Source organism: Heterodontus francisci, chromosome 30 (assembly GCF_036365525.1).
Source record: "Heterodontus francisci isolate sHetFra1 chromosome 30, sHetFra1.hap1, whole genome shotgun sequence".
Taxonomy (NCBI): domain Eukaryota; kingdom Metazoa; phylum Chordata; class Chondrichthyes; order Heterodontiformes; family Heterodontidae; genus Heterodontus; species Heterodontus francisci.
In genome coordinates, this window is record NC_090400.1 from 42,278,674 (window position 1) to 42,304,527 (window position 25,854).

Sequence of the window (25,854 nt, forward strand, 5' to 3'; positions counted from 1 at the left end):
TTCACACTGGAATCAATCTTGTTGTTTTCTGTGCTCTTTCTGATGCAAATATATTTGAGTCTTGATCACCCTGCCATAAAAACACCTGGAACATTCTAGGTGTGGTCTGACCAGTGCACGTCCAACTGATCCATCTCGTCAAACGGCCATTTAATCTTAAATTCCTGAAGACTCAGGGACTATAAGGAGTGTTGACAACACTACACTGCATACCTTGAAACTTTTCAATCTGATACACAATAACTTTGGTGCCACAGACTTGCTGTTTTCTGTTCGGATTCACAATTTCTGAAGACGTTTGGCCTCAATTCACCTTGAAAAATTAATTTAGCTATTAATCCTTTGTAGTTTGGGATTGAAGTCAGTCCAACTACAAGACATTCTTCTATGAAAGTGCAATTTAAGTTGCGCAGAGTTGTTTTGTAGACCTTGGTAGTCCCAATGTGATCTGAAAGGAAAATGACACTGATATTAAAATAGATTTTGAAAACAAAATCACAATTTTGGGATGAGCATAAATCATTCAAACTAGATTTATTTTTAATGTACAGAAACCAAAACCTAGAAGGATTTAAAACTCATTCACTACTGAAATTATGTTTGATGTCATTGCTAATGTAGCCACACAGACACCAGATGGTATCAATTCAGAATGTATATGGATTGTATTCGCACAGCTGGAAAGCATTGAATTTAACCTGGAAAATTCAGGCGGCTGAGAGTTAAGCACACACCAAAATCTATTCCCACATATACAATATATATGTGTACACGTGGTGGTGTTTCTACTGAGAATACTCCACAATTTGTATACAAGACTACTGCATCACACAATTCCAAAACTACTTATTCATTAAATTAATTCACATTGAAAATGTTGCTAATGTTTTGTTCTTGTGTACTTTGGCATTCAGGGTGAAAACGATGCTGAATTTGAAAAGTGGAGAGTGGAAAATTCATGGGGAGAGGAAAGTGGGAACAAAGGTAAGTTTTCAACAAAAAAAAAATATAAAGATTGACTCATATCACAGTTTGAATCCTGATGGAAGTATAAGCATTAAAAGAAATGTTGTGCTTGGATCAGGATAATCAGAACAAAAACAAAATTTTGGTGCAGATTTGAGTGATTGGAAACCTATGCTATAATCAGGAATGTGCTTCTGTAGACTGTCACATGAAAAGTTTTCAAATTCTTATTTTTGTGACATTTATGCACAAGTATATCTCCACTAATCAAATAATGAGCAACGAAACAAGGTTCAACAGTAGAAATTAAATCAAGATATTTATTTCTGTATTGATCACTTTTTTAAATTAACATAGGAGCAGGAGTAGGTCATTTCAGCCCCTCAATCCTGTTGCTCCATAAAATTAGAAGATGGCTGATCTATACCTTAACTCCACCTACCTGCCTTGGTTCCATAACCTTTAATATCCTTGCCTAACAAATATCTGCCAATCTCATTTTTGAAATGTTCCATTGACTTGGCCTCAGTAGCTTTATGGGGAGAGAGTTCCAGATTTCCACTACCTATTGTGTAGAAAACGTGCTTCCTGACATCACTCCTGAATGACCTAGCTCTAATTTTAAGGTTGTGTCCCCTTGTTCTGGATTCCTCCACCAAAGATAACAGTTTCTCTAAAAACATCATCCCTTACGGTCTTAGAGATGGTTTGTAAATCCACACCTTCAATGTAAAACATAGAGTCATAGAATTTTACGGCACAGAAACAGGCCCTTCGGCCCAACACACCTGCGCCGACCATCAAGCACCCGTCCAAAACTAATACCACTTCCCCACACTTGGCTTGTATGTTATGGTGTTTCAAGTGCTCATCTAAATGCTTCTTAAATGTCATGAGTGTTCCTGCCTCTACCACCCCTTCAGCCAGTGTGTTCCAGATTCCAGTCACCCTCTGGGTGAAAAGTTTTTTCCTCGACTCCCCTCTAAACATCCCGTCCCTTACCTTAAACCTATGCCCCCTAGTTATTGACCTCTCCACTAAGGGAAAAATTTTCTTCTTACCAATCCTATCAATGCCCCTCATAATTTTGTATACCTCAATCAGGTCCCCCCTCAGCCTTCTCCACTTCAAGGAAAACAACCCCAGCCTATCCAGTCTCTCTTCATAACAGAAATGCTCCAGCCCAGGCAGCATCCTGGTGAATTTCCTCTGCACCCTCTCCATTGCAGTCACATCTTTCCTATAGTGTGGTGCCCAGAACTGTACACAGTACTGCAGTTGTGGCCTAACCAGCGTTTTATACAGCTCCATCATAACCTCCCTGCTCTTATATTCTATGCCTTGGCTAATTAAGGCAAGTATCCCATATGCCTTCCTAGCCACCTTGTCTACCTGTGCTGCTGCCTTTAGTGATCTATGGACAAGCACCCCAAGGTCCCTCTGTACTCCCTAGGGTCCTACCATCCATTGTATATTCCCTTGCCTTGTTAGTCCTCCCAAAGTGCATCACCTCACACTTCTCAGGATTAAACTCCATTTACCACAGCTCTGCCCATCTTAACAGCCCATCTATATCATCCTGTAATCTAAGGCTTTCCTCCTCACTATTTATGACACCACCAATTTTCGTGTCATCTGCGAACTTGCTGATCATACTTCCTATATTCACATCTAAATCATTAACATACACTACAAACAGTAAGGATCCCAGCACCGATCCCTGCAGTACCCCACTGGTCACAGGCAAATGGTAGCTCGATATTTAACTTAGTTCTAAGATTGTTTTGAATTGTAGCTAAGCTTTGTAAAGATAAATACACATCATAAGTATTTCCAAACATGATAAATAATAATGAGTTTTCTGAACTGCTTGCGTTTAGGGATTTTGAGTACAGACTAGCAAGACCTGGAAAGTTAATGGTTTAGTTCCATTATATGAAGCTATTAAAATAGTTTCCAATAAAATTTGCTTTTTTATCCTGTGCAGTAGTACATGATCATCTTTGAGAATTGCTTCAAAGTGGCACATCTGACTATGGGAGATTGAAACCAAGTTGATCCTCTATAATCTGATATCTGAGCCAGGGAGGTCCGCTGTGCTCCAAGGAGGTCTTCTCTTCTCCTGGACTATATAACTCAGTTATTGACTGGGTAAGCTTGTTGAGCCAGTTAGAGCTACCCAGATTAAAGCAAAAACCTTCTGTCCAGGAGGTACTTTTGAGGCAAGGGGAATTCTGCCTGGATGGTGAGTGAAGCATGTGCTTACTTGGTCTGCATATAAAGTGTTTGCAATTAATGTTTGCGACAGCCACAACAGTCTCTGCCTTTCTTAAAGGCAATCTGAAGACTAGTTAAATACTGAAAGCACATTTTTCAGTACAAAAGGGTTTTTGCCAATATAAAAGGCAACAATAATATCAGTAACTGAGCTATACAGATTGGGGTCAGTTGGCTAGATGGCGAGAGTGGTGCAGAATAACACCAACAGCTTGTGTTCAATCCCTGTACCAGCTGAGGTAGTTCTTGGGGCTACCTCCATGCCTTGTCCATGGTGATATCGTGGCATAAGCCATTATTAGCAACCCTCGGACCACAAGAACGCTTCATAGAAAGGGAGTTATGCAGACCAGGCAGTTCCCTAGTTTGTGTGAAGTTAGCTGATTTCGACAGAAGCCACTGTATGTGCCGCAGTTGCCCAATGGTGTCCCTGGACTTTTGAGGAGAAAACCAAGCAGGGCTCCTGATCTCGATAATTTAACCCTGGACATCTGTATGTGTGGACTGAACAAGACTGAGTTTGGTTGTAAACACTCTGAAGATGAATACCCTGTGGATATTTAACACCAAGGCTTGCATGTGAATTATGACTAGTTGGGCAGGGTACCAAAGAGCAACTGGCACCAAAAGAACTGAACCCGAGCAAGGAATCTGTCTTCAGGAGAGAGAGTAAGGAGGGAAAATTTACTGAGCAAGAAATCCAAGCTTGAGCCTACACGAGTGAAGGGATGTCCTGGGTGGTGACAAGTGTGTTTGCTTTCCTCATCAGAATTCCTTTTTTTTTATTCGTTCCATGGGTAGTGGGCATCTGTTGGCCATCCCTAATTGCCCTTGAGAAGGTGGTGATGAGCTGGTTTCTTGAACCACTGCAACCCATCTTGTGCGGTACACCCACGGTTGTTAGGAAGTGGTTTCCAGGATTTTGATCCAGTGACAGTGAAGGAACGGCGATATATTTGCAAGTCAGGATGGTGTGTGGCTTGAATGGGAACTTGCAGATGGTGGTGTTCCCACGTGCCTGCTGCCCTTGTCCTTCTAGGTGGTAGAGGCCGCGGGTTTGGAAGGTGCTGTTGTAGGAGGCTTGGCGAGTTGCTACAGTGCATCTTGTAGATGGTACACACTGCTGCCACTGTGTGTCAGTGGTGGAGGTGGTGCATGGGGTGCCAATCAAGTGAGCTGCTTTGTCCTGGATGGTGTCGAGCTCCCTGCGTGTTGTTGGAGTTGCACCCATCCAGGCAAGTGGGCGGTATTCCATCACACTCCTATAATGCTTATTTGCCATTAATTTAAGTTTATAATCACAACAGATTAAAGCTGCCTTGAAGGAAATCAGAAATGATGTTAGGAGAACACATTGTTCAGTATAAAGGTCTCGGTTTGTTTATGCTCTGTTTCCTTGATATTGCCTTTTTAAACAATTTCCATCTGCCAATTAACTATATTAAACCCAGATGTATATTTATTTAAGGACAGACAGACGCTGGGCTTTCTTACTGGAGAGTAAGAAAGGGGAAGTAAAAGAACAGCGAGACGATAAACACAGAATGCAGAGGAATACTTGTATAGTGCCTTATGACAAAAATATCCCAGAGTACTGATCCCTTGTGTGGTAAATTGTTGTGCGGGTGATCGTTATTCCATGATAGCACTATCCTGCAAGCAGTTACCAGATGAGTAAACTGTTTCATACGTTAGTATTACGAACATACAAAATTGAACCAATAGGAAAAGACTGGCTGATCCATCAAACCTGCCCCATACCATGATGGCTGGAGCATCATGATGAAACAGTTCCTTATTGACACCTACACCCTGCCCAGGTAATCTCCTTGGAGAGACAAAAACGCAGAAATAAAACCCAGGGTCGATAAGGGAAAAATTACTCTCAAACATTCCTCTCCAATCTTCTCAGATGATTAAAACCAGTCCAAGAGGTCACATGGACCTAAGCGATATCTGTAAAGACAGTTTCCACTGCCCTTGCAAACTACCGTCCCAGCTCCGATCCCCTTTCCTCGCCAAAGTCCTTGAACGTATTGTCGCCTCCCAAATCCGTTTCCATCTTTCCCGGAACTCCATGTTTGAATCCCTCCAGTCAGGTTTCTGTCCGTGCCACAGTACCAAAACAGCTCTTACCAAAGTCACAAACGACATCCTATGTGACTGTGACAAAGGTAAACTTTCCCTCCTCGTCCTTCTCAACCTGTTTGCAGTCTTTGACATGGTTGACCACACCATCCTCCTCCAACACCTCTCCACTGTTGTCCAGCCGGGTGGGACTGCTCTAACCTGGTTCCATTCTTGTCTATCTAATCGTAGCTGCAGAACCGCTTGCAATGGCTTCTCTTCCTGCTCCCACATCGTTACCTTTGGTGTCCCCCAAGGATCTATCCTTGGCCTCCTCCTATTTCTCGTCTACATGCTGCCCTTCAGCAACATTATCTGATAGCACGGTGTTAGTTTTCACATGTATGCCGAGGACACCCAGCTCTACCTCACCACCACCACCTCTCTCAACTCCTCCACTGTTGCTAAATTATCCGACTGCTTATCTGACATCCAGTGTGGGATGAGCAGAAATTTCCTCCAATTAAATATTGGGAAGACTGAAGCCATTATTTTCAGTCCCTGCTCAAACTCTGTTCCCTAGCTATTGACTCCATTCCTCTCCCTGGCAGCAGTTTGAGCATAAGCCAGTCTGTTTGCAGACTTGACGTCACATTTGACCCCAAGGTGAGCTTCCGACCTCATGTTCATGCCATTACTAAGACCGTCTATTTCCACCTCCGTAACATCGCCCAACTTTGCCACATCTCAGCTCATCTGCTGCTACCTCTAGACTTGACTATTCCAATGCACTCATGGCTGGTCTCCCACATTCTACTCTCCATAAACCTGAGGATATCCAAAACTCTGTTGCCTGTGTCTTAACTTGCACCAAGTCCGTTCCCCTATCACCCCTGTGCTCGCTCACCTATATTGGTTCCCAGTCAAGCAACATCTTGATTTTAAAATTCTCATCCTTGTTTTCAAATCCCTCCATGGCCTCACCTTCTTCTATCGCTGTAATCTCCTCGAGACCCGCAATCTTCCAAGATATCTGCGCTCCTCTAATACTGGCCTCTTATGCATCCCTGATTTTAATTGCTCCACCATTGGTGGCTGCGCCTTCAGTTGCATGGGTCGCAAGCTCTGGAATACCCTCCCTACACCTCTCCACCTCGCTTTCCTCCTTTACGATACCCCTTTAAAATCTACCTCTTTGACTAAGCTTTTGGTCATCTGACCTAATATCTCCTTTTATGTCTCGATGTCATACTTTGTTTTATAATGCTCTTGTGAAGCACCTTGGGACGTTTTATTACATTGAAAGTGCTATATAGACTTCTAATGCAGAAAAGCAAGGAACGATATAAGGTAGAGCAGCTCAATTGGAAGAGGGCTAATTTCAATGCAGTGAGAAAGGATCTAGCCAGGATAAAATGGAACCAAAGACTGTAATGGAACAATGGGTTCTCTTTAAGGAAGAGATGCTTCAGGTACAGGCTAGGTACATTCCAACAAGAACATAAGGTAGGGGGACCAAAAACAGGGCTGCTTGGATGATGAAGGGATAGAGATTATGGTGAAACAAAAGAGGGTGCATGATGCATGTCAGGTGAATTCTTCAAGTGAGAACCAGGCAATTACAATAAGGAAAATAAGACTGAAAGGGAATATGAGAATAGAATGGCAGTCAACATAAAAGGGAACCCAAAAATTTTCTACTGGCATGTAAATAGTAAGACGGTAGGAAGAGGTGGAGTGGGGCCTATTAGGGACAAAGAGGATAATATATGCTTAGAGGCACAGGGCAAGGCTAGAATACTTAATGAGTATTCCATATTGGTGTTTGCTAAGGAAGAGGAATTTGACAAGGGAGGGTGGAAGCGGAGACGATGATTTCAAAAGGAAATTCGATGGGCATTTGAGGAAATAAACTTGCAGGTCTGTGGGGATCAAGCAGGGGAGTAGGACTGATGGGATTGCTCCACGGAGAGCCGTCATAGACTCCTTCTATGCCGTAAATGACTTTCTGGGTGTAATTCTGTGCTGGCAGTGGGTCTTGACTTTGGGTGGGGGAAAACCGATGCCGAGGGCCCCACGTCGGCTCTTGTACGCAAGGCCTGCTGAATTTAGTGCCAATCAGGCACTTAGCTGGACAGCGGCGGGCCTTCCATATGATTTAGGACCCCACCACCGGAAGTCCTGGCCTTGCAGAGCTGCCAGCCAATCAGAGGCTGGCAGCTGCAGCGCCACGGCGCGGGAGTTGGGAGCAAGGGCAGGGGGTTGGCCCTCAGTTGCGCCCCACCCCCCCCCCCACCCCACCCCTTTCCCGATGCCAGGTCCCTTGTTCAGGCACTAAGTGGCTTAGAACGAAGGGTTCCCCACCCCCGCAGCCCATGCAGTTTTTCTTGCAATAGAATCTTTAATAATCACCTGAACCTAGGCAGGTGGGACCTTGGTTTAATGTCCCAGCTGAAGGGCAGTAGCTCCAACAATATAGCATTCTCAATACTACACTGGACTATTGGCCTTGCTTATGTTACACAGACCTGACTCTCAGGTGAGTATACTACCAATTAAGCATTCTTTGAGAAGCGACTGAGGAGAATAAAAAGGATAAAACACAGCAGGTAGATATATAATAGCAAAACAAAGATAACTTTGTTGCTGTAAAACATGTTAGTGAATTGGAATGCTTTTTATTATGATTTCTCTGACTTGATATTTTGCCATTACGGGTCCATAATTTTCCTAGAAATTTGTCATGAAATTACAGCTGAGCTGCTGTTGAGTATCCTCCAGGATTTATAGGGAGGATGGGCAGTCAATTAAAGAGCGGATAAAGTGGAATTTAAGGGGTACTCAGCTCCTTCTCTTTCCTAACCTCCCTCCCCTTCCACCTTTGACTCAATGGAGCAGGAGCAGTGGCGAGCGAGGGCAGTAACAATGTTGGTGCTATCAAGATGAATTTCATGAAATATATTGGGCTCCTGTAACATTTTCTCCCTTTTTGTGGCAATTCCATCAAGTACACGTCTGAAAAGCAAGCCTCAGCCTCAGATAATGAAACTGGGGGCCAGGCCATTTGGAGCAAGCTCAGTAGGGACAGGGAAAGCATTTTTACATTTTGGATAGAATGTACATCACTGATATAGGCCATTCAGCTCAACTGGTCTATGCCAGTGTTTATGCTGCACACAAGTCTCCTCCCACCTCTCTTCACCTAACCCTATTGCTCACTGATGATAATAAACGAGAGGCGGACCATACTCCTCCCAAGACAAAACATGCAAAACGGTGCTGTCTGGTACCAAGGTACCATTAGTTCAGTATTCTAAATAGTGAGAAGAAAGGGGAGATTTTTCAGTTCCCCGCCCCCCGCCCCCCCCCCCCCCCCCCCCCCACAACTTACTTGCAATAGTAACGGGAAATTACTGATCTGACAGTAAGCAAAAGAATTGAGAATTAAACAGGCACACAAATCTCTTTTCCTAATCTTGCAAAATGCAATGGGGAAGTAAAAGAACAAGAAGCCAAGTTTGCCTCACTGGCTGCCTATGAGTACTGCAACTGTTGAGTGAGATGCACTGAAATGCCTTGCATCGTTCTTACCTATTTTACCCTCGCTTGAACAGCACATCTCTGGACAACATATGCTCACAGCTGGCAAGCTGAAGATTCAGCCGTGATTTTCACTGATTTCGAAACAGGATAGATTGACAAAATAGCAATTGATGAATCCTTTCTTATATTGGTGCAATCTTTTTATTACTTAGAGGTGTTTTTTATAACAGAGTTTTTAAACTGTACTTGAAATGGTTTGATCCAAGACATGTAACTAGATTGGGAGTTGTAGATTGGGAGTTGGATGTGTTGTTTAATCATGATTCTGCCAGACTCTGAAATAGTTTAATTCCACACAGTCCACTCAGTAGTTATGGCACACTCTACCCTCGGCTCCAAAAGATTAGACATTCCTGCCTTAATTCAGCACTAATTGGCAGTCTCACTTCGAAAAATCACAAGGATGTCTGTTGTAGGAGATGAAAGCCTTAATTCCACTTAAACTTTAAAAAGGCATTTTCACTGGTGCTTCATTGCAGAAAATGTGTGAGCAGTTTGAAATTTACAAAAAAAATGATACAGTACCAAATGATTCATTAAAAATTAAACAGTGGCAAAAGACGAATTACAATCACAATGAAGACATTAGCTAGTATATTTTAAATAAGCAGAGAGACAAGAATTTGATATGAGCCATTTAAATGATCATCTGATAACATGACCAGCATCACGGGATAGAAAATAATGGCAAATATAACTGATACAACATGAAATGCCTTTTGCTGAATTGCTAAAAGCGAGAAAGAAATAATAGAGCGATCTAGAACAGCATTATTAATCACGGAATTGCCTTCAAACTCCTTCATTGTTCTGGAGTGCACTTGTGGCTTCTGCTTGGTTCAATTGATAGCTCACACCTCTCAATCAGAAGCTTGTGCATGCAAGCTCCATTCCAGGATTTGAGAGTGCTATTTAGGCTGAAGCTTCAGCACAGTACTGATGGGTTGCTGCATTGTCAGAGCTGCTGTTATTTTATGAGTATTAAACCAATGTTCTATCTACCTGTTCTAGTAGTCTGGTTGGATCTTATCGGACCCATGCTAAAATTCACTGAGAAACAGAGGTCTCCTGATCTTTTGTCAATATTTTTCCTCATATTATTTCTACACCTTCCCAATCCTGTTTTGGGAATCATATTTTGTGTGTCAGCTGTAGTTCAGTTGTCAGCACTCTGGCCTCTCAGTCAGAAGCTTGTAGGTTAAGTCCCACACCAGGACTTGAGCACAACAATCTGAAGAATACTGAAGGAGTGCTGTGCTGTCAAAGGCGCTGTCTTTCGATGATGCATTAAATCGAGGCTCTGCCTTGACACTGTTTCAAAGAAGAGCAAGGGAGTTATCCCTGGGGTCCTGGCCAATATTTATCTCTCAATCACCATCACAAAAGCAGATTATCTGGTCATTATCACAGTTCTGTTTGTGGGAGTTTGCTGTGCGTAAATTGCCTGCTGCATATCCTACATTACAACAGTGAACACGCTTCAAAAATAGTACTTCATTGGCTGTAAAGCACCTTGGGACATCTTATGGTCGTGAAAGGCACTATATAAATGCAGGTCTCTTTTTCTTCATCATCTTACAGCACAAGAGCCCACCATTCGGCCCATCATGCCTGTGCCAGCTCGTTGAGTGAGCTGTCCAATTTAGTTCCACACCCCAGCTTCGTCCCCATAACCCTGCGAATTAGGCCTATTCAAGTACATGTTCCAGTTGCTTTGTGGAAGCTCCTATGGAATCTGATCCCACCACCATTTCAAGTAGTGCAGTACAGATCTTAACAACCCCCTCTGTGAAGAAATTTCTCCTCACTTCCCTTCTGGTTCTTTTGCCAGTAATTTTAAATCTGTGACCTCCTAGTTACTGACCCATTTGCCAGAGGAATTTTTTTTTCTACTTGCTCTGTTAAAATCCCTCATAATTTTGAATATCTCTCTTCAGTCTCCCCTTAACCTTCCCTGCTGTAAGGAGAATGATCCCAGCTTCTCCAATCTGTCCGCATAACTGAAACCTCTCATTCCTGGTATCTTGCTGTTAAATCTCCCCTGTACCATCTACAAGGCCTTGGCATCCTTCCAAAAGAGTGGTGCCCAGAATTGCACACAATACTCCAGCTGACTTTATAAGGGTTCAGAATGATTCCTTGTTTATGTACTCGGTGCCCCTGTTGACAACGCACGTATCCCATATGCTTTCTTAACCAATTAATATTTGGTTGCAAAAATATGATTTGTGATTGGTATTAGAACTTGTTTCAAGAGGGATATATTTTGAAAGATAAAGAATAGGTTGTTTCGGTACGGGCCATTGTACAATGCAGATTGTAACGGTGAAAGATATTAAAAGTCCACTTATTCATAGAATTGGACAAAAAAAATCTAGGCCTTTAGTTTAGGTATCAAAAAATTCAATTAACTTTAACTTTATCAGATGACTTTTTGAAGAGCAGAGATATGTGCTGCTTATGGTTTGTTATTCATTAATGTAGATCCAGCCCCTTGGTGTTAGGGAAGGAGGCACCTGCCTCCCCCACTGCTGTTTAATTGCAATTTTAGAATGTGTTTATTGTTTCACTTCCAAAACTGTCTGGTTGTCTGCTGGCATCCTGTTTTTTAGGAAGTGGAGGTTATAGTTCTGCTTAGAAGTATAAGCATAAAATAGTAAATAATCTTGTAAGCTAAAAGACTTCCTTTTCAGCCCTCGGGACATTTCATGTCAGCAGAAATATGACATGCCCATCAGTCACACTGACTGGCCTTCAGATGTTTGAAACAATGGCAAATGCTGGGTTTGTGATCCCTCCTATGCCCATTAAGCTTGTGGAGACTAACGTGCCAGTAGATCTTTATGTTGCATTATGAAACACTTGCATACATCATTTGGAATCTGTTCAGATATGTGTTATACCACAGGAAAATTCATCAGTCTAATAAAAACAATTGTAATTTTCCAAGAAAGTCAGTTGTAGCTATAATGGAATCTAGGGCCTTGAGCACCCCCTCCCCAGCAACCCCCCCCCCCCCCCCCAAGCTCCTTAAGGCTGAAAGAGTCATGAGATGTGCTATTCCCACATGCTACATGGTCTTCATTGATGGAGCTCATGGCTATGGGATATTATCAGAGCTGGAACTCTGCATTGTTTCTCTCTTTCTCCTAATATCCAGAGAGAAAGAAAAGGTCTGGGGGTTGTTTTAGCATCAGTAGGCATCCGAATGAAAATGTACAGGACCCGTGTCAGCTGTGGCTCAGTTGGTAACACTCTCATCTCTGAGTCACAAGGTTCCAGGTTCAAGTCCCACGCCAGGATTTGAGCACAAATATCAATGCTGATGCTCCAGGATGAGCTGTCTTTTGGATGCGACGTGAAACCGAGGCCTCGTCTGCCTTCTCAGGTGGACATAAAAGATCCCATGGCACTCTTTCAAAGAAGAGCAGGGGAGTTCTCCCTGGTGTCCTGGCCAATATTTATCACTCGATCAACATCACAAAAAAAATTATCTGTTCATTATCGCATTGCTGTTTGTGGGAGTTTGCTGTGCACAGATTGGCTGCCGTGTTTGCTACATTACAACAGTGACTGTAGTTCAAAAGTACCTTATTGTCCGTAAGGTGCTTTGAGACGTCTGGTGGTTATAAAAGGCACTATATAAATGCAGGTCCCTTTTTTTCCCACAATCTTGCAGGGCAAGAGACTGCCATTCAGCCCATCGTGCTTGTGCTGGCTTTTTTGAAAGTCTTTTCCTATAGTTGCAATGGAATTATTAGTGAAATTTTTATTTCCCTCCCCTTTCCAGTAAGAAAGTGCCAGGACCCTACTTGACAAATACCCAGGATGACAAATTTGGAATTAGGAACTTGCTGTCTCTGTACAAATACTGACTCGTGACTCATTTCTCCATGATGTCGTGTTGGAGCATTCCTGAAAGCAGCTCTAGGAAAGAGATGAGCTCTGGCTTGTGATTCTGTAACAAAACATTAGTGAAATACACTGATCTACTAAATTAACATTTTGTCATATCACAGTATGACTATCGGCGACCACACTCTGGAAGTGGTTCAAGAGTACACCCATCAAGGCTCAACTATCACCAGTAACCTGTCTCTCGATGCAGAAATCAACAAGCGCATGGGAAAGGCTTCCACTGCTATGTCCAGACTGGCCAAAAGAATGTGGGAAAACGGCGCACTGACACGGAACACAAAGGTCCGCGTGTATCAAGCCTGTGTCCTCAGTACCTTGCTCTACGGCAGCGAAGCCTGGACAACGTATGTCAGCCAAGAGCGACATCTCAATTCATTCCATCTTCGCTGCCTCCGGAGAATCCTTGGCATCAGGTGGCAGGACCGTATCTCCAACACAGAAGTCCTCGAGGCGGCCAACATCCCCAGCGTGTCTACCCTGAGGCACAGTGCGGCTTTCGAGCCGAGAGATCCACCATTGACATGCTGTTCTCCCTTCGCCAGCTACAGGGGAAATGCCGCGAACAACAGGTGCCCCTCTACATTGCCTTCATAGATCTCACCAAAGCCTTTGACCTCGTCAGCAGACGTGCTCTCTTCAGACTACTAGCAAAGATCGGATATCCACCAAAGTATCATAAACTCATCCCATGACAATATGAAAGGCACAATTCAGCATAACGGTGCCTCATCAGACCCCTTTCCCATCTTGAGTGGAGTGAAACAGGGCTGTGTTCTCGCACCTACACTGTTTGGGATCTTCTCCCTGCTGCACTCTCATGCATTCAAGTCTGCAGAAGAAGGAATTTTCCTCCAGCCAAGATCAGATGGCAGGTTGTTCAACCTTGCCTGCCTAAGAGCGAAGACCAAATTACAGAAAGTCCTCATCAGGGAGCTCCTCTTTGCTGACGATGCTGCCTTAACATCCCACATGGAAGAGTGTATGCAGAGACTCATCAACAGGATTGCAGCTGCCTGCGACATATTTGGCCTAACCATCAGTTTCAAGAAAATGAACATCATGGGACAGGACGTTAGAAATGCTCCATCCATCAATATCGGCGATCACGCTCTGGAAGTGTTCAAGAGTTCACCTGCCTAGGCTCAGCTATCACCAGTAACCTGTCTCGATGCAGAAGTCAACAAGTGCATGGGAAAGGCTTTCACTGCTATGTCCAGACTGGCCAAGAGGGTGTGAGAAAATGGCACACTGACACAAAACTCAAAAGTCCGAGTGTTTCAAGCCTGTGTCCTCAGTACCTTGCTCTACGGCAGCCAGGCCTGGACAATGTATTTCAGCCAGGAGCGACGTCACAACGCATTCCATCTTTGCTGTCTCAGGAGAGTCCTTGGAATCAGAAGGTAGGACCGTATCTCCAATGCAGAAGTCCTCGAGGCAGCCAACATCCCCAGCATGTATGCCCTACTGAGCCAGCAGCGCTTCAGATGGCTTGGCCATGTGAGCCGCATGGAAGATGGCAGGATCCCCACGGACGTATTGTACAGCGAGCTCGTCACTGGTATCAGACCCACCGGCCGTCCATGTCTCCGCTTTAAAGATGTTTTCAAACGTGATATGAAGTCCTGCAAGATTGACCACAAGTCCTGGGAGCCAGTTGCCAACTATCGCCAAAGCTGGCGGACAGCTATAAAGGTGGGGCTGAAGAGAGGCGAGTCGAAGAGACTCAGCAGTTGGCAGGAAAAGAGACAGAAGTGTAAGGAGAGAGCCAACCGTGTAACAGCCCCGGCAACCAACTTCACCTGTGGAAGAGTCTGTCATTCTAGAATTAGCCTTTATAGCCACTCCAGGCGCTGCTCCACAAACCACTGACCACCTCTAGGCGCTTACCCATTGTCTCCCGAGACAAGGAGGTCAAAAAGGAAAAAAGGACTTATTCTGCCCAGAATTGAGATTGTGCCATTGTACAGCATTCAGATGGAGTAGTCAGCCTTTACACACTTTGGCTGTATAGACTCAGAATTAACTCTCAATAGAAATGGAAACTGTTTGCAGTGTCACTCGAACATGACTGAATAATCTGGAGTTGAGTCTTAGTTGGCCTCATAATCATATAGCATTTAACAACTTTTAGGTGTCAGCCTTAGCTCAATAGTAATACTCTTGTCTTTCAGCCATAAAGTTGTAGGTTTAACCCCATCCCAGGTCTGAGTAAATCATTCAGGTTGACATTTCTGTGCAGTACTGATTATACTGTTAGAAGTGTCATCTTCTGGATGAGATGTTTAATTGCCTTCTCAAGTGGAAGTAAAAATTCCCATTGGACTGTTATGAAGAATTCACCCAATGGCCAATGTTTGTCCCTCACCCAACATCCCGAAAGCAGATTTTTGGGACATTTATCTCATTGTTGTTTGTGGGGTTTTGCTGTGTGTAAGTTGACTGCTTTGTTTCCATACACCACAGCAGTAACTATTCTTCAAAAGAAATTAATTGGTTGTGAAGCACTTTAGGATCTCCTGAGGTCAAAAGGTGCTAGATAAATGCAAGTTTTCTTCATTATTATTATAACCACACATTACATCACCATTTTAATACTTCAAACTGGTAATGACATAGCTCCTATTGGATTGAAATATTTGTTCAAGAAGAGTGCAAATGTGTTAATTGAATGCTGCTGAGACTTGCTTAAATTATTTTAAATCTCATTGTGCTGAAATAAAAGCTTTGACACAAAGCTGTAACCGCATGATAAAAACCACTGGTCTGTTTTTAAAAAAACAGATTAATTTCAATTGTTATGCTAAGTGTAAAGCTGCTCCACTTAGTTCCTTTGGATCATTAATGTTTGGACACCCACTGAATTTGATTTCTGGTATTAACTTGTATTGCAACCACTCTGATTGAAAGTTGTCTTTCAGATGAAGAAGTCAAAGTCCTATTATGACCATGTGGGAAGAGAGCTGTGCCTCAGTTCACACAGATATGTTGCTCTTTATCCCTATACGGCATGTACAAGGGGACCTGAAACCAGCTCGGGGCACAGGGTTGGTGCGGGGGTGGGGGTGTGGTTGGTGGGGTCAGAGATGGAAGGCAGGGAAGAAATGGCAGGACAATTACATTTTTTGAAATGAGCACAATTCAGAACCAACTAACCACTTCACATGTAGAGCAGTTAGTGCCAGTTCTCATTTAAGTGGGTGTTTATAATTAACTTTGAGTTGCAACAGTTCTTTAAAAGTACATGGATTTTGGATGCTTTTTCAAATATTTACCTTTCTATAGACTCTCATTACTAGTGTGTGCTTTGCTGGTACAGTACTGTAGAAGATTTCACACTAAGACGGTAGAATGTTGAACTACATAGCCAAAACATTAGAATAAAAGTCAAGGGAAGCCATGATCAAAGTGAACAGCACTCTAGTTAGACTGAACTTTGAGTACTGTGTACAGTTCTGATCACAGAAACAAGGGAGATATTCAAATGCTTGAGCATTATGAAGAACCATGAGGCTTATCCATAGTATCGGGTCTGAGTTCTGAGGAAAGATAGGAGAAACATGGACCTTATACCCTGGATAGCAAAAGCCTGAGAAGTGATCTTATCTAGGAACAGTAAATACTTTCAGTTAAACTATGGGTGTAGGACAAAGGGACGCAATCAAACTAGTAACAGTAACTTAAGTACTGATATCAGGAAGCTGTTCATTATGTGGAGAGTTGGCGCTGGGAATGGACTTCTGGGCAAAGTGATAGGGACGAATGTTCTTGGCTATTTAAACAATTAAATGCAGCAATGAGAAGTATGTAGATTCATCATCGGCAGCTGAATTGAGATGAGCTAAATAGCCTTACTCTTGTCATTTGGTGAAGAGTAGTCAATCTGCTATGGCGATTCAAGTGTGGTGTTCAAGTGAAAAGAGATTAGAGTGTCAAGATAATTTGGCTGGAGTATGGAGAAATAATTCAGTCCTCATTTTAGAGTTATATATTTGAGTATTTTTATATTTCCATTATTAATTACATGTCCACATTTATAATGGAAACTTTGTAAACTTGTCATGTGATAATTACACCCTCTGCCATTAGTGGCACTGTAATGCTTCCAATGTCAGAAGGTGTCATCACTGTATGGCAATTTCTATAGCAGTTTCCATTATAAATATGGACATTGGAATTTATAACAGGAAAAGTGGACGAGTCAGTCTGTTATGGCAATGAGTATCAGCAGTCAGGACCAAGTGTAGCCTTCAGGTAAAGTGAAAAGTGAGGCAGGGCATAATTGGACCAGACACAAAGTCATAGATTTTGTACTTATTTTTGTACGTCCATTTTAAATTATCTTGTTCACATTTATAATGGAAACCTCAGTGTAGATGTGTTGCGTAATGATGCCCACCCACCAGTGGTGTTCCTGCCACAATGAGCGGAGGGTAGAATTACAGTTAAGTTTAAACAGGCAGTCTCCATTATAAAATGTGAACATAGAAATTTATAATGGTAAAATTTGGGTGTGCAGATGTAAAGATTAAATATATTCTATATAGATATATTGCAGGTGTCAGATTGCAACAGGTTGTTCAATAGTATTTTATGACTGGAGGTAGGCCAATTTTTTGAACTAGGTGTTAACCTAGCAAATACCTTTCAGAGAATTTCCTTCCCCTCTTATTAACAGCAGACATCTCAATTATCAATTGGATATAAGGAATCCTTTGTGGTACAAAATTTACCAATTACTATATTGGATCTTTATCAAGTTCTCAAACTTGTGAGCAGAATAGTTCCCAGCAAGTGGGGGGCCAGGGAAACTCATTTGATTTAATGAAATAAAACCTAAGCTACAGCATACTTTAGTGTTAGCAACAAAAAAAAGGTTACGTTACACTTCTGCACTTGTGTATTGCAGTCTGTGATGGGAAGGAGATGGCTGCACGTGGGATCGAAATTTTAAAGGGACTTGTGAGCAATTTTAAAAACAAAATCTTCCTCAACTATTTAGTCATCTCATGTTAATGAGTAAAGAACTTTAGCAGTCATTGCAGATAAAACTAAGGACCATCCCCAGTCTGGACAGTTATTGGTTTCATCTACCTAAAATGTTATCAAATCCATCAATAAATAGTGTTAAGCCAACTGTATATTAAAATATGTCTTCTTAGAATTTTTAGCTGCTTCACGACCTATCTCCGGGGTGGGGAGCAATGCCCACTCTTGTGTTTCAGTTACTTTTTTGGCCTGCATGCTAACTAATACCCTATTCTGTCTACAGTTTAACACATAAAGTAACTTGCATGCTTTAACAGAGCTATAATATCTTGATTTGATAATTCAAGCTTTCTCGCTTTCTTATTGGTATCTTCATTATTAAAGTCTCCGACCTCTATTGTATTTCTGTGGCCATATTCATTTTGTATTGGGAGAGAAATGAATGAATGTAGTGCTGTTGCCACACATACCCCTCAGATATATCTCTCACCTATTACAATTTACTTATTCATTACAACATATGGCTCCTGTATGACACAGTACTCAGGCTCACCTTCTCTGCTTCCGTTACATTTTGGATTGTGGCATAATCATTCATAGGGGGAGGTTGAAGTAATTCGAACCATAGTGAAGATCATTCCAAAGTTGGTGAACTAATATCCAAATGTAATTTTTTGGAAGCATCAGAATTAATAACAGTGGAAGCTTTTCCTTACTGGAATTGAAGATATACAAGTTAACCAATAGGAACCCCTTTTGTTTATCTGTGCAGTGGGACATGATGGTATTAGTAGCAATGGATGGAGCCACCACTCCAAAGAAAATGATGTTGGTAGCATTCTGAATAGTGCATTGACACGGTTTCCACTATCCATAACTGGCCTGCTGCAAAAAAAAATCTCCAACCCATAAGAAGGGTTGATAGATGCCGAGCAGTTTGTTTTCCACAAAGTGCATTGATATCCAAAATTACTGCATCACCCCCAATACAAATTGTTCACAGTGTAACCATTCTATGATTCTATATCATACCGGAAGTAAGGTAACAAATCACAATTGAGAATTATAAACTAATTTGTCATAGGCTGATTTCTTATTCGTTAGGGCCATAATTTGTCACGTTACAGAGGAGCAAGATCCTAACCAGTGGTTTATCAAATGTTTAGTCTGGGGATTAGTTTATTTGTATGTTGGAGTACATCGAACAGTTAGCATCAAAAAAAAAAAGTAGGTAAATGCTGTTCCATTAAGTTATCTAATTACAATATGGAGGAAATCCAAATGCTGTAAAATTTGTGTATAAACTCTGCTTTCCATAAATACATTTTGACAGGATCCTGTGGCAGAGGAGAAAATAGAACTGCTATTTCCAACTTAGAATTAAATTTGCAGCATGACTTAAAATGATAATAAGTATTTTATTTCAAGCTATTTCACAAGTTTGAAAGAATATTATAAAATTCTTCAAAGTTGTGGCAAGTGTCTCAATTGGACTCTTTAAATTGATTTCAGTGGCACTGCAAAAGTAAACAAAGCACAGCTTTTCTTATCCTGTTTGGGATGAGTATATACAGTATTATGGCTCAGAGTCACTCCCTGATGCTTCAGGTAACTTTTCCATTTGAAAGGATGCACTTCTTCTGATCAAACCTCACATTTCACCAGTGAGAAAAGCCTATATAATCAACAAAGACTTCTCCATCCTCTATCTGATTATTCTAACATGGACTCCCTGCATGCACTACCTAACTAGGAGTCTGATGTAAAGCCTGGCTCGGGTATAAAATGAAAACCTGACCACAGCCAACCCGAGCCCAAGTCCTTTAACTTTTTTTCGCGCCCGGCCCGACATGAAATATCTTTCATCTGTTTCGGCAGCAGGCTATTTCTGCAGCTGGAGTTGTGGGGAATCATGGGTAAGCCTGATCCTGTGACTTCCCGGAAGCAGCACTGTCCCGAGCCCAAATGCTGGACTCAGATTTTCGACCTGACCCAAACCCGACGCATATAGTTGGATCTAGGCGGGTTTGGGCTGTCAGCCAGGCTTTAGTCTGATGTGGCTCAGTTGGTAGCATTCTGGCCTCTTGAGTGAGAAGGTTGTGGGTTCAAGTCCCACTGCAGGATTTGAGCACAAAAATCAAAGCTGACACTACAGTGCAGTACCAGGGATTGCCGAACTGTCGGAGGCGCCATCTTTTGGATGAGAGGTTAAACAGAGGTCCTGTCTGCCTTCTCGGGTGGGCATAAAAGATCCCACGACACTCTATAAAAGAAGAGCAGGGGAGTTATTCCTGGTGTCCTGAACAATATTTAAACCTCAATCAACATCACATAAAAGCAGGTCATTATCACATTGCTATTTGTGGGACCTTGCTGTCTGCAAATTGGCTGCCGCATTTCCATTACACCAGTCAGTCCACTTCAAAAGTACATCATTGACTGTAAAGTGCTTGGGACATCTGGTGGTCATGAAAAGAGCTATATAAATGCAACTATTCTTTTATTAATTCCCTATTTTAGGGAACACTAATTTTCTTCTCCAAATTCCTCTCAATAGATATCCATCCAGGTCCTTTTCAAAGGTGCCGATTGTGCCTCAATTAACTACCTTCTCTGGGAGTCTGTTTTGCATATCCATGATTCAGTGGGGAATTTTATTTTTCCACTCTCTAACCTTTCTCAAGATACCTGTAGTTGTATGATCTTGGTGTGCTCTGAGCTCTCTGCCACCAAAAAAAAAATCACAAACATAAAATGAATAAAAATGAAATGTGATGTAGTCAAGAACTAAATGATGTAGTCAAGAAATAAGGTTTTACAGTTTTACACGGAGAAGTTATTTGAAAAGTTTTTTTACAAAAATTATGAGTTAATTAGCAATAAAAGAAATATCGAAGCTGATTCTAAACCGATGCTGTAACAAGGTGTTGAAAATGTATAATCTTATAAAATGTTCCCTTTGCAGTCAACAGTGTTTTAAGTAGTAAAAAAGACAAATGCAATTAAATAAATGGAGTGCTCTACAAAAGCATCATAGAGGCTGTTCTAGACAAACTTCATGGTATAGTAATAGTTATGTGTGAATAAATGTTAAAGCGGAAAATTGGGAAGTTTTATTCAACAGTATATAATGCATTTTGTTCACATTGCACTGTAAAAGCTGATGCCTATTGTGCAGTGTGTGCATTTACATAGCTGGAGTATTAACCTGAGAGAACCGATGCAGGAATACTGGCTTCAGAAACATGACTTGCCCTGCTTTTAAGTATTGGCAAGCATGCATGGGAATCGACAATGAAGGCCAACTCCAAATGAGAACTACTGATATTAAAATCTTACAAAATTAATTTGATTTTTTTCTGTAATGTACAAATATTAATCATGCCCTAGGACTAAAATAACAAAATATTAGTTATGGAATGGACTGTATATTATGATGTAGACAGTGATAACTATTTTCCTATTTTAAAATGGCTGCTCAGATTTCATTTTTTTAAAATTGAATTTAGGGATGTCTCTGCAGAATGCAATATTTCCAAGTTCGCGGAGGACACAAAACTAGGTGGGAATATGTGTTGTGAAGAAGATGCAAAGCGGCATCAAGGGGATTTGGACAGACTTAGTGAGTGGGCAAGAACGTGGCAGATGGAATATAATGTGGAAAAATGTGAGGTTATCCACTTTGGTAGGAGGAACAGATGTGTAGAGTATTTCTTAAATGGTAAGAGATTAGAAAGTGTAAATGTACAAAGGGACCTGGGTGTCCTTGTCAATAAGTCACTGAAAGTTAACATGCAAGTGCAGCAAGCAATTAAGAAGGCTAATGGTATGTTAGCCTTTATTGCAAGAGGATTTGAGTACAGGAGTAGTGAAGTCTTGCTTCAATTGTATAGAACCTTGGTTTGACCGCACCTGGGGTACTGTGTGCAGTTTAGGTCCCCTTACCTTAGGAAGGATATTATTGCCACAGAGGGAGTGCAATGAAGATTCACCAGACTTGTTCCCAGGATGGTGGGACTGTCCTATGAAGAGAGATTGGGGAAACTGGGCCTGTATTCTCTAGAGTTTCAAAGAATAAGAGGTGATCTCATTGAAACCTACAAAATACTTAAAGGGATAGACAGGGTAGATACAGCTAAGATGTTTCCCCTGGCTGGGGAGTCTAGAACCAAGGGACACAATTTCAAAATAAGGGGAAGCCACTTCAGACAGAGATGAGGAGGAATTTCTTTACTGAGAGGGTTGTGAATCTTTGGAATTCTCTACCCCAGAGGACTGTACAAGCTCAGTCATTGAGTATGTTTTTTTTAAGCAGAGATTGACAGATTTCTAAATACTAATGACATAAAGGGATATGGGGATAGTGTGGGGGAAAAGGCATTGAAGTGGATGATCAGCCATGATCGTATTGAATGGCAGGGCAGGCTTGATTGGCTGAATGGCCTACTCCTGCTCCTATGTTCCTATGCAATGCTATATTGTTCCTATATTGTTAATTAATAGCAGCTTCCTTTATCAAAATTTTGTGTTGTGCACACTTCTGCCAAAATCTTCTAGATTACTTGGTCCAACTTGATGCTTGAGGTAAAAACAGAAAGTGCTGGAAATACTCAGGTCAGGCAGCAGCTGTGGAAAGAGAAGCAGAGTTAATGTTTTAGGTCTGTGACCTTTTATCAGAAATTCTTTATAAAAGTGACTCCTGACAATGCAGCCCAGTGCCGATGTCATCAGAGCACTCCCAGATTCACACATGCGCAGAACAGACTCTTGCTGTCAGTATGGTGCTGCGCACGCCCAGCCAATGTCAGCACCCGGCTTGCCAGGACTAATTCACACAGGCGCGTTAAAACGTTATTCATGTACTGCATTGTCTGCTCGCCGCTCGCTCCCCGCCTCGCCACTTCTCTGCCTGCGGCCATTTGCTCCCCGCTTCACCCCACCATCTACCTGTGGGCCACTCTGTCCCTAACTCGCTACTTCTGCCCCCTCAGCAGCTCACTCCCCGCTTCACCTCCCCCACCCCAACCCACCCACCTCCCCGCCTGGTCGGCCACTCACTCCCCGCCTCGCCACTTCTCCTCCCCTCTGCTCTGCCTCTGCTCCCCGCTCCCTCCCACGATCGCCGTCTCTATTCCCCGCATAGAGGAAGCGAGAGAGTGTGACCAGATAGGAAGGGGAGGGAGACTGCGACTGGGGAAGCAGGGAGTGAGAAGCGGGAGGGAGAGAGGAGCGTAAAGCAGGAGGGGGCAGAAGCAGATGCGTGCAGGAAGCAGAGCAGATCAGAGGGGAGGAAGCGGCGACTGGCTGAGGGGGGGAAGAAACGGCGAGGCGGGGAGCGAGTGATGAGCAGACAGGCACGGGTGGCAGCGGCGAAGAGAAGCGTAGGAGCAGGGTACTGTTGGGGGTGGGATGGTGCGGTGTTCACAGCCACTGGGGATTTGAGTTTTTTTTTTGTTTTTGTGATAAATTAAGCAACGCATCTTTACTACTGGCAGCTGCCAAAAACCTTGCAGACAATGACATTTCAGTGCATGTGCAAGTACTGCACCACCTAATGGTTGCATTGTCAGCAAATGCAGCCTTTATACAATTGTATTATAGGCCATTTTTTTATTACAGAAACTAGCAAAATATTAACATTACAAGTTATGCAAGCCTCATTGCATTTAGTGGCAGGGTTAGATAATTTATTAATGCATTGACCTACTTAGCTAATGTGCCCATGAGAAATATAAGCAGGATTTAAGTGATAAACCAAGAGGCCATTTGTATGTTTGGCTGGGTTTTGAATAACAGTGAGGAGTTACTCCAGTGTCTAATCGATATTTTCCCTCAACCAGTTGGTCATTCGGCTTATTGTTTCTTGCAGGATGCTGCAGTATGGGAAGTGGCTGCCACATTTGCCTACATAATTTTTTTTTAAATTCATTCATGGGATGTGGGCGTTGCTGGCTAGGCCAGCATTTATTGCCCATTCTGAATTGCCCTTGAGAAGGTGGTGATGAGCTGCCTTCTTGAACCGCTGCAGTCCACGTGAGGTAGGTACACCCACAGTGCTGATAGGAAGGGAGTTCCAGGATTTTGACCTAGCGACAGTGAAGGAAGGCAATATAGCTCCAGTTCAGAATGGTGTGTAACTTGAAGGGGAACTTGCAGGTGGTGGTGTTCCCATGCATTTGCTGCCCTTGTCCCTCTAATTAGTAGGGGTCGCGGGTTTAGAAGGTACTGTCTAAGGACCCTTGGTGCATTACTGCATGCATCTTGTAGATGGTACACACTGCTGCCATTGTGCGTCGGTGGTGGAGGGAGTGAATGTGGATGAGATGCCAATCAAGCCGGCAGCTTTGTCCTGGATGGACTGCACTTCAGAGTAACTTATTGTAGTTGGAATGCTTTGGAACATTTCTGAGAGGCATGATGAGATGCGATATAAATGGGTTGAAATATCCTGAAGCGGGTTCAGTATTTTATGCTTCACTGTTTGCAGTAGATTGTTCCCTGTACTTTTGCAGACTTTGCGAGCACTAGAGCAAAATTGCCAAGAAAGAAAATGTAAAGCCCTAATGTGCCCTCAAACCCTTGTACAGCTTGAGTAACTGATAAAATGATAATGTGCAAGTGTTGATTTTAATAATACTTCCTCAAAGAAATTCAGGGGCATGGTTTTTCCATTATAAAATGTTGACCTTTTGAGATAGGGCATTGTCATTATAAAACGTTGACAGAAAATCATGATGTTGATGGAAAAATCACAGCACACAAGATTTTTAATAATCCAAATTTGGTCAGTTTAGTACACAACGAGACTAAACCATGTTTAACACAGGGAAACAGCTGTGGATGTTTTCCTGATTTTTAACTATGCACAGGAGATCTGAACACTTTCATCTGAGTAGTGGCATGAGAGCAACAAAATGCACACATACTTAAGTATTTTATTTTTAAAAAAGTGTTAATAGGCAATTGACAAGTGGCGTGTCAGGTGGAAAAAATATAAAGCAAGAAGAAGACTGGCAGTAGAAGGCAACAATAAATAGATTCCACAGTATGTGAATATGATATGAAAGATTAAAATTCCCCCACTATTTAAGATTGCAATGCCTTATACATTTAAAAAAAAAATCAATGCAAATTTGTCAAATTTCCCATCAAATTTATTTGTTGCTTAAATGAAGGGAGTTGATTATAATTCTAGTTTATATTCTTAAAAGAAATGAAAGACAAACTTTACAGTGGTGAAAAATAAATGGAGTTTTGGGCTCGGAGCAGATTAACAAATAATCAAGATGTTCTACATTTTGAAAATGCTATCTGGAAAAGAAATGACCAATTTTTCAAGAAACCCCTATAGTCTTTGTTTTACTGTGGCTGTTTTCCCAATGATAATGATGTCTCAGATCTATCCTTTTGTCAGAGGATTCATTAGTTTCTTTTTGTTTTTAAAAGGTTACCTGGTTTTATCAGATGATTGGTTCACTGAATACGTCTTTGAAGTGGTTGTGGATAAGAAGCATGTACCAGCAGAGATTCTGAAAGTATTGGAGCAGGAACCCACAGTTCTACCAGCATGGGATCCGATGGGTTCCCTGGCATAAACAGTCAAGATTGTCTTCCTTTTACAGGGATGTTTTGGCATTTCACATGCTAGTCTTTTATAATTACAAATAAAAATATATTAATTCCTACACTTAGCTGGAACTTTTTTCTCACTGTTGAACTACCATTGTAAGATTCAAAATTGATGGGAGAAGTATTCCTGTTTTGTTGCCCTGAAGTTAGTCTTGAGCATCTTTCAAAAGATCGAGCCACTGTCCAATCTCAACAAAGACCAGTCAGTATTTTCAAGAAGTATGCGTCAAGTTTATTTTTTTGCTGGCACATGGGTTTATGTTCCTCAAAACCAGGAACAGAGATGTTACAGAATGAAACACTCTGACTGCATCAAGTCATCTCTGATCAATTATAGTGTGAGACTGATGCAGTGAGCAGCTGTCACTATAAGCAACAGTATAGATAGTCTTCCTACTCAACGTAAGG

At 42.1% G+C, this 25,854-nt stretch overlaps 1 protein-coding gene across 3 annotated transcripts in view; it reads left to right on the forward strand.

Moving 5' to 3' along the window:
- Positions 1–25,502, forward strand: part of blmh (bleomycin hydrolase) — a 167,494-nt gene extending 141,992 nt beyond the window's left edge. For 2 of the 3 annotated variants that reach the window (XM_068010432.1, XM_068010435.1), the window contains 2 exons: positions 915–984; positions 25,264–25,502. In XM_068010432.1, coding sequence (XP_067866533.1) covers positions 915–984; positions 25,264–25,412 — 219 coding nt within the window. In that variant the 3' untranslated portion in view covers positions 25,413–25,502. Of the gene's footprint in view, positions 1–914; positions 985–2,953; positions 3,047–25,263 lie in introns of those variants that run through there. The other variant, XM_068010433.1, reaches the window with a different exon arrangement.
- Positions 25,503–25,854: the final 352 nt, after the last annotated feature.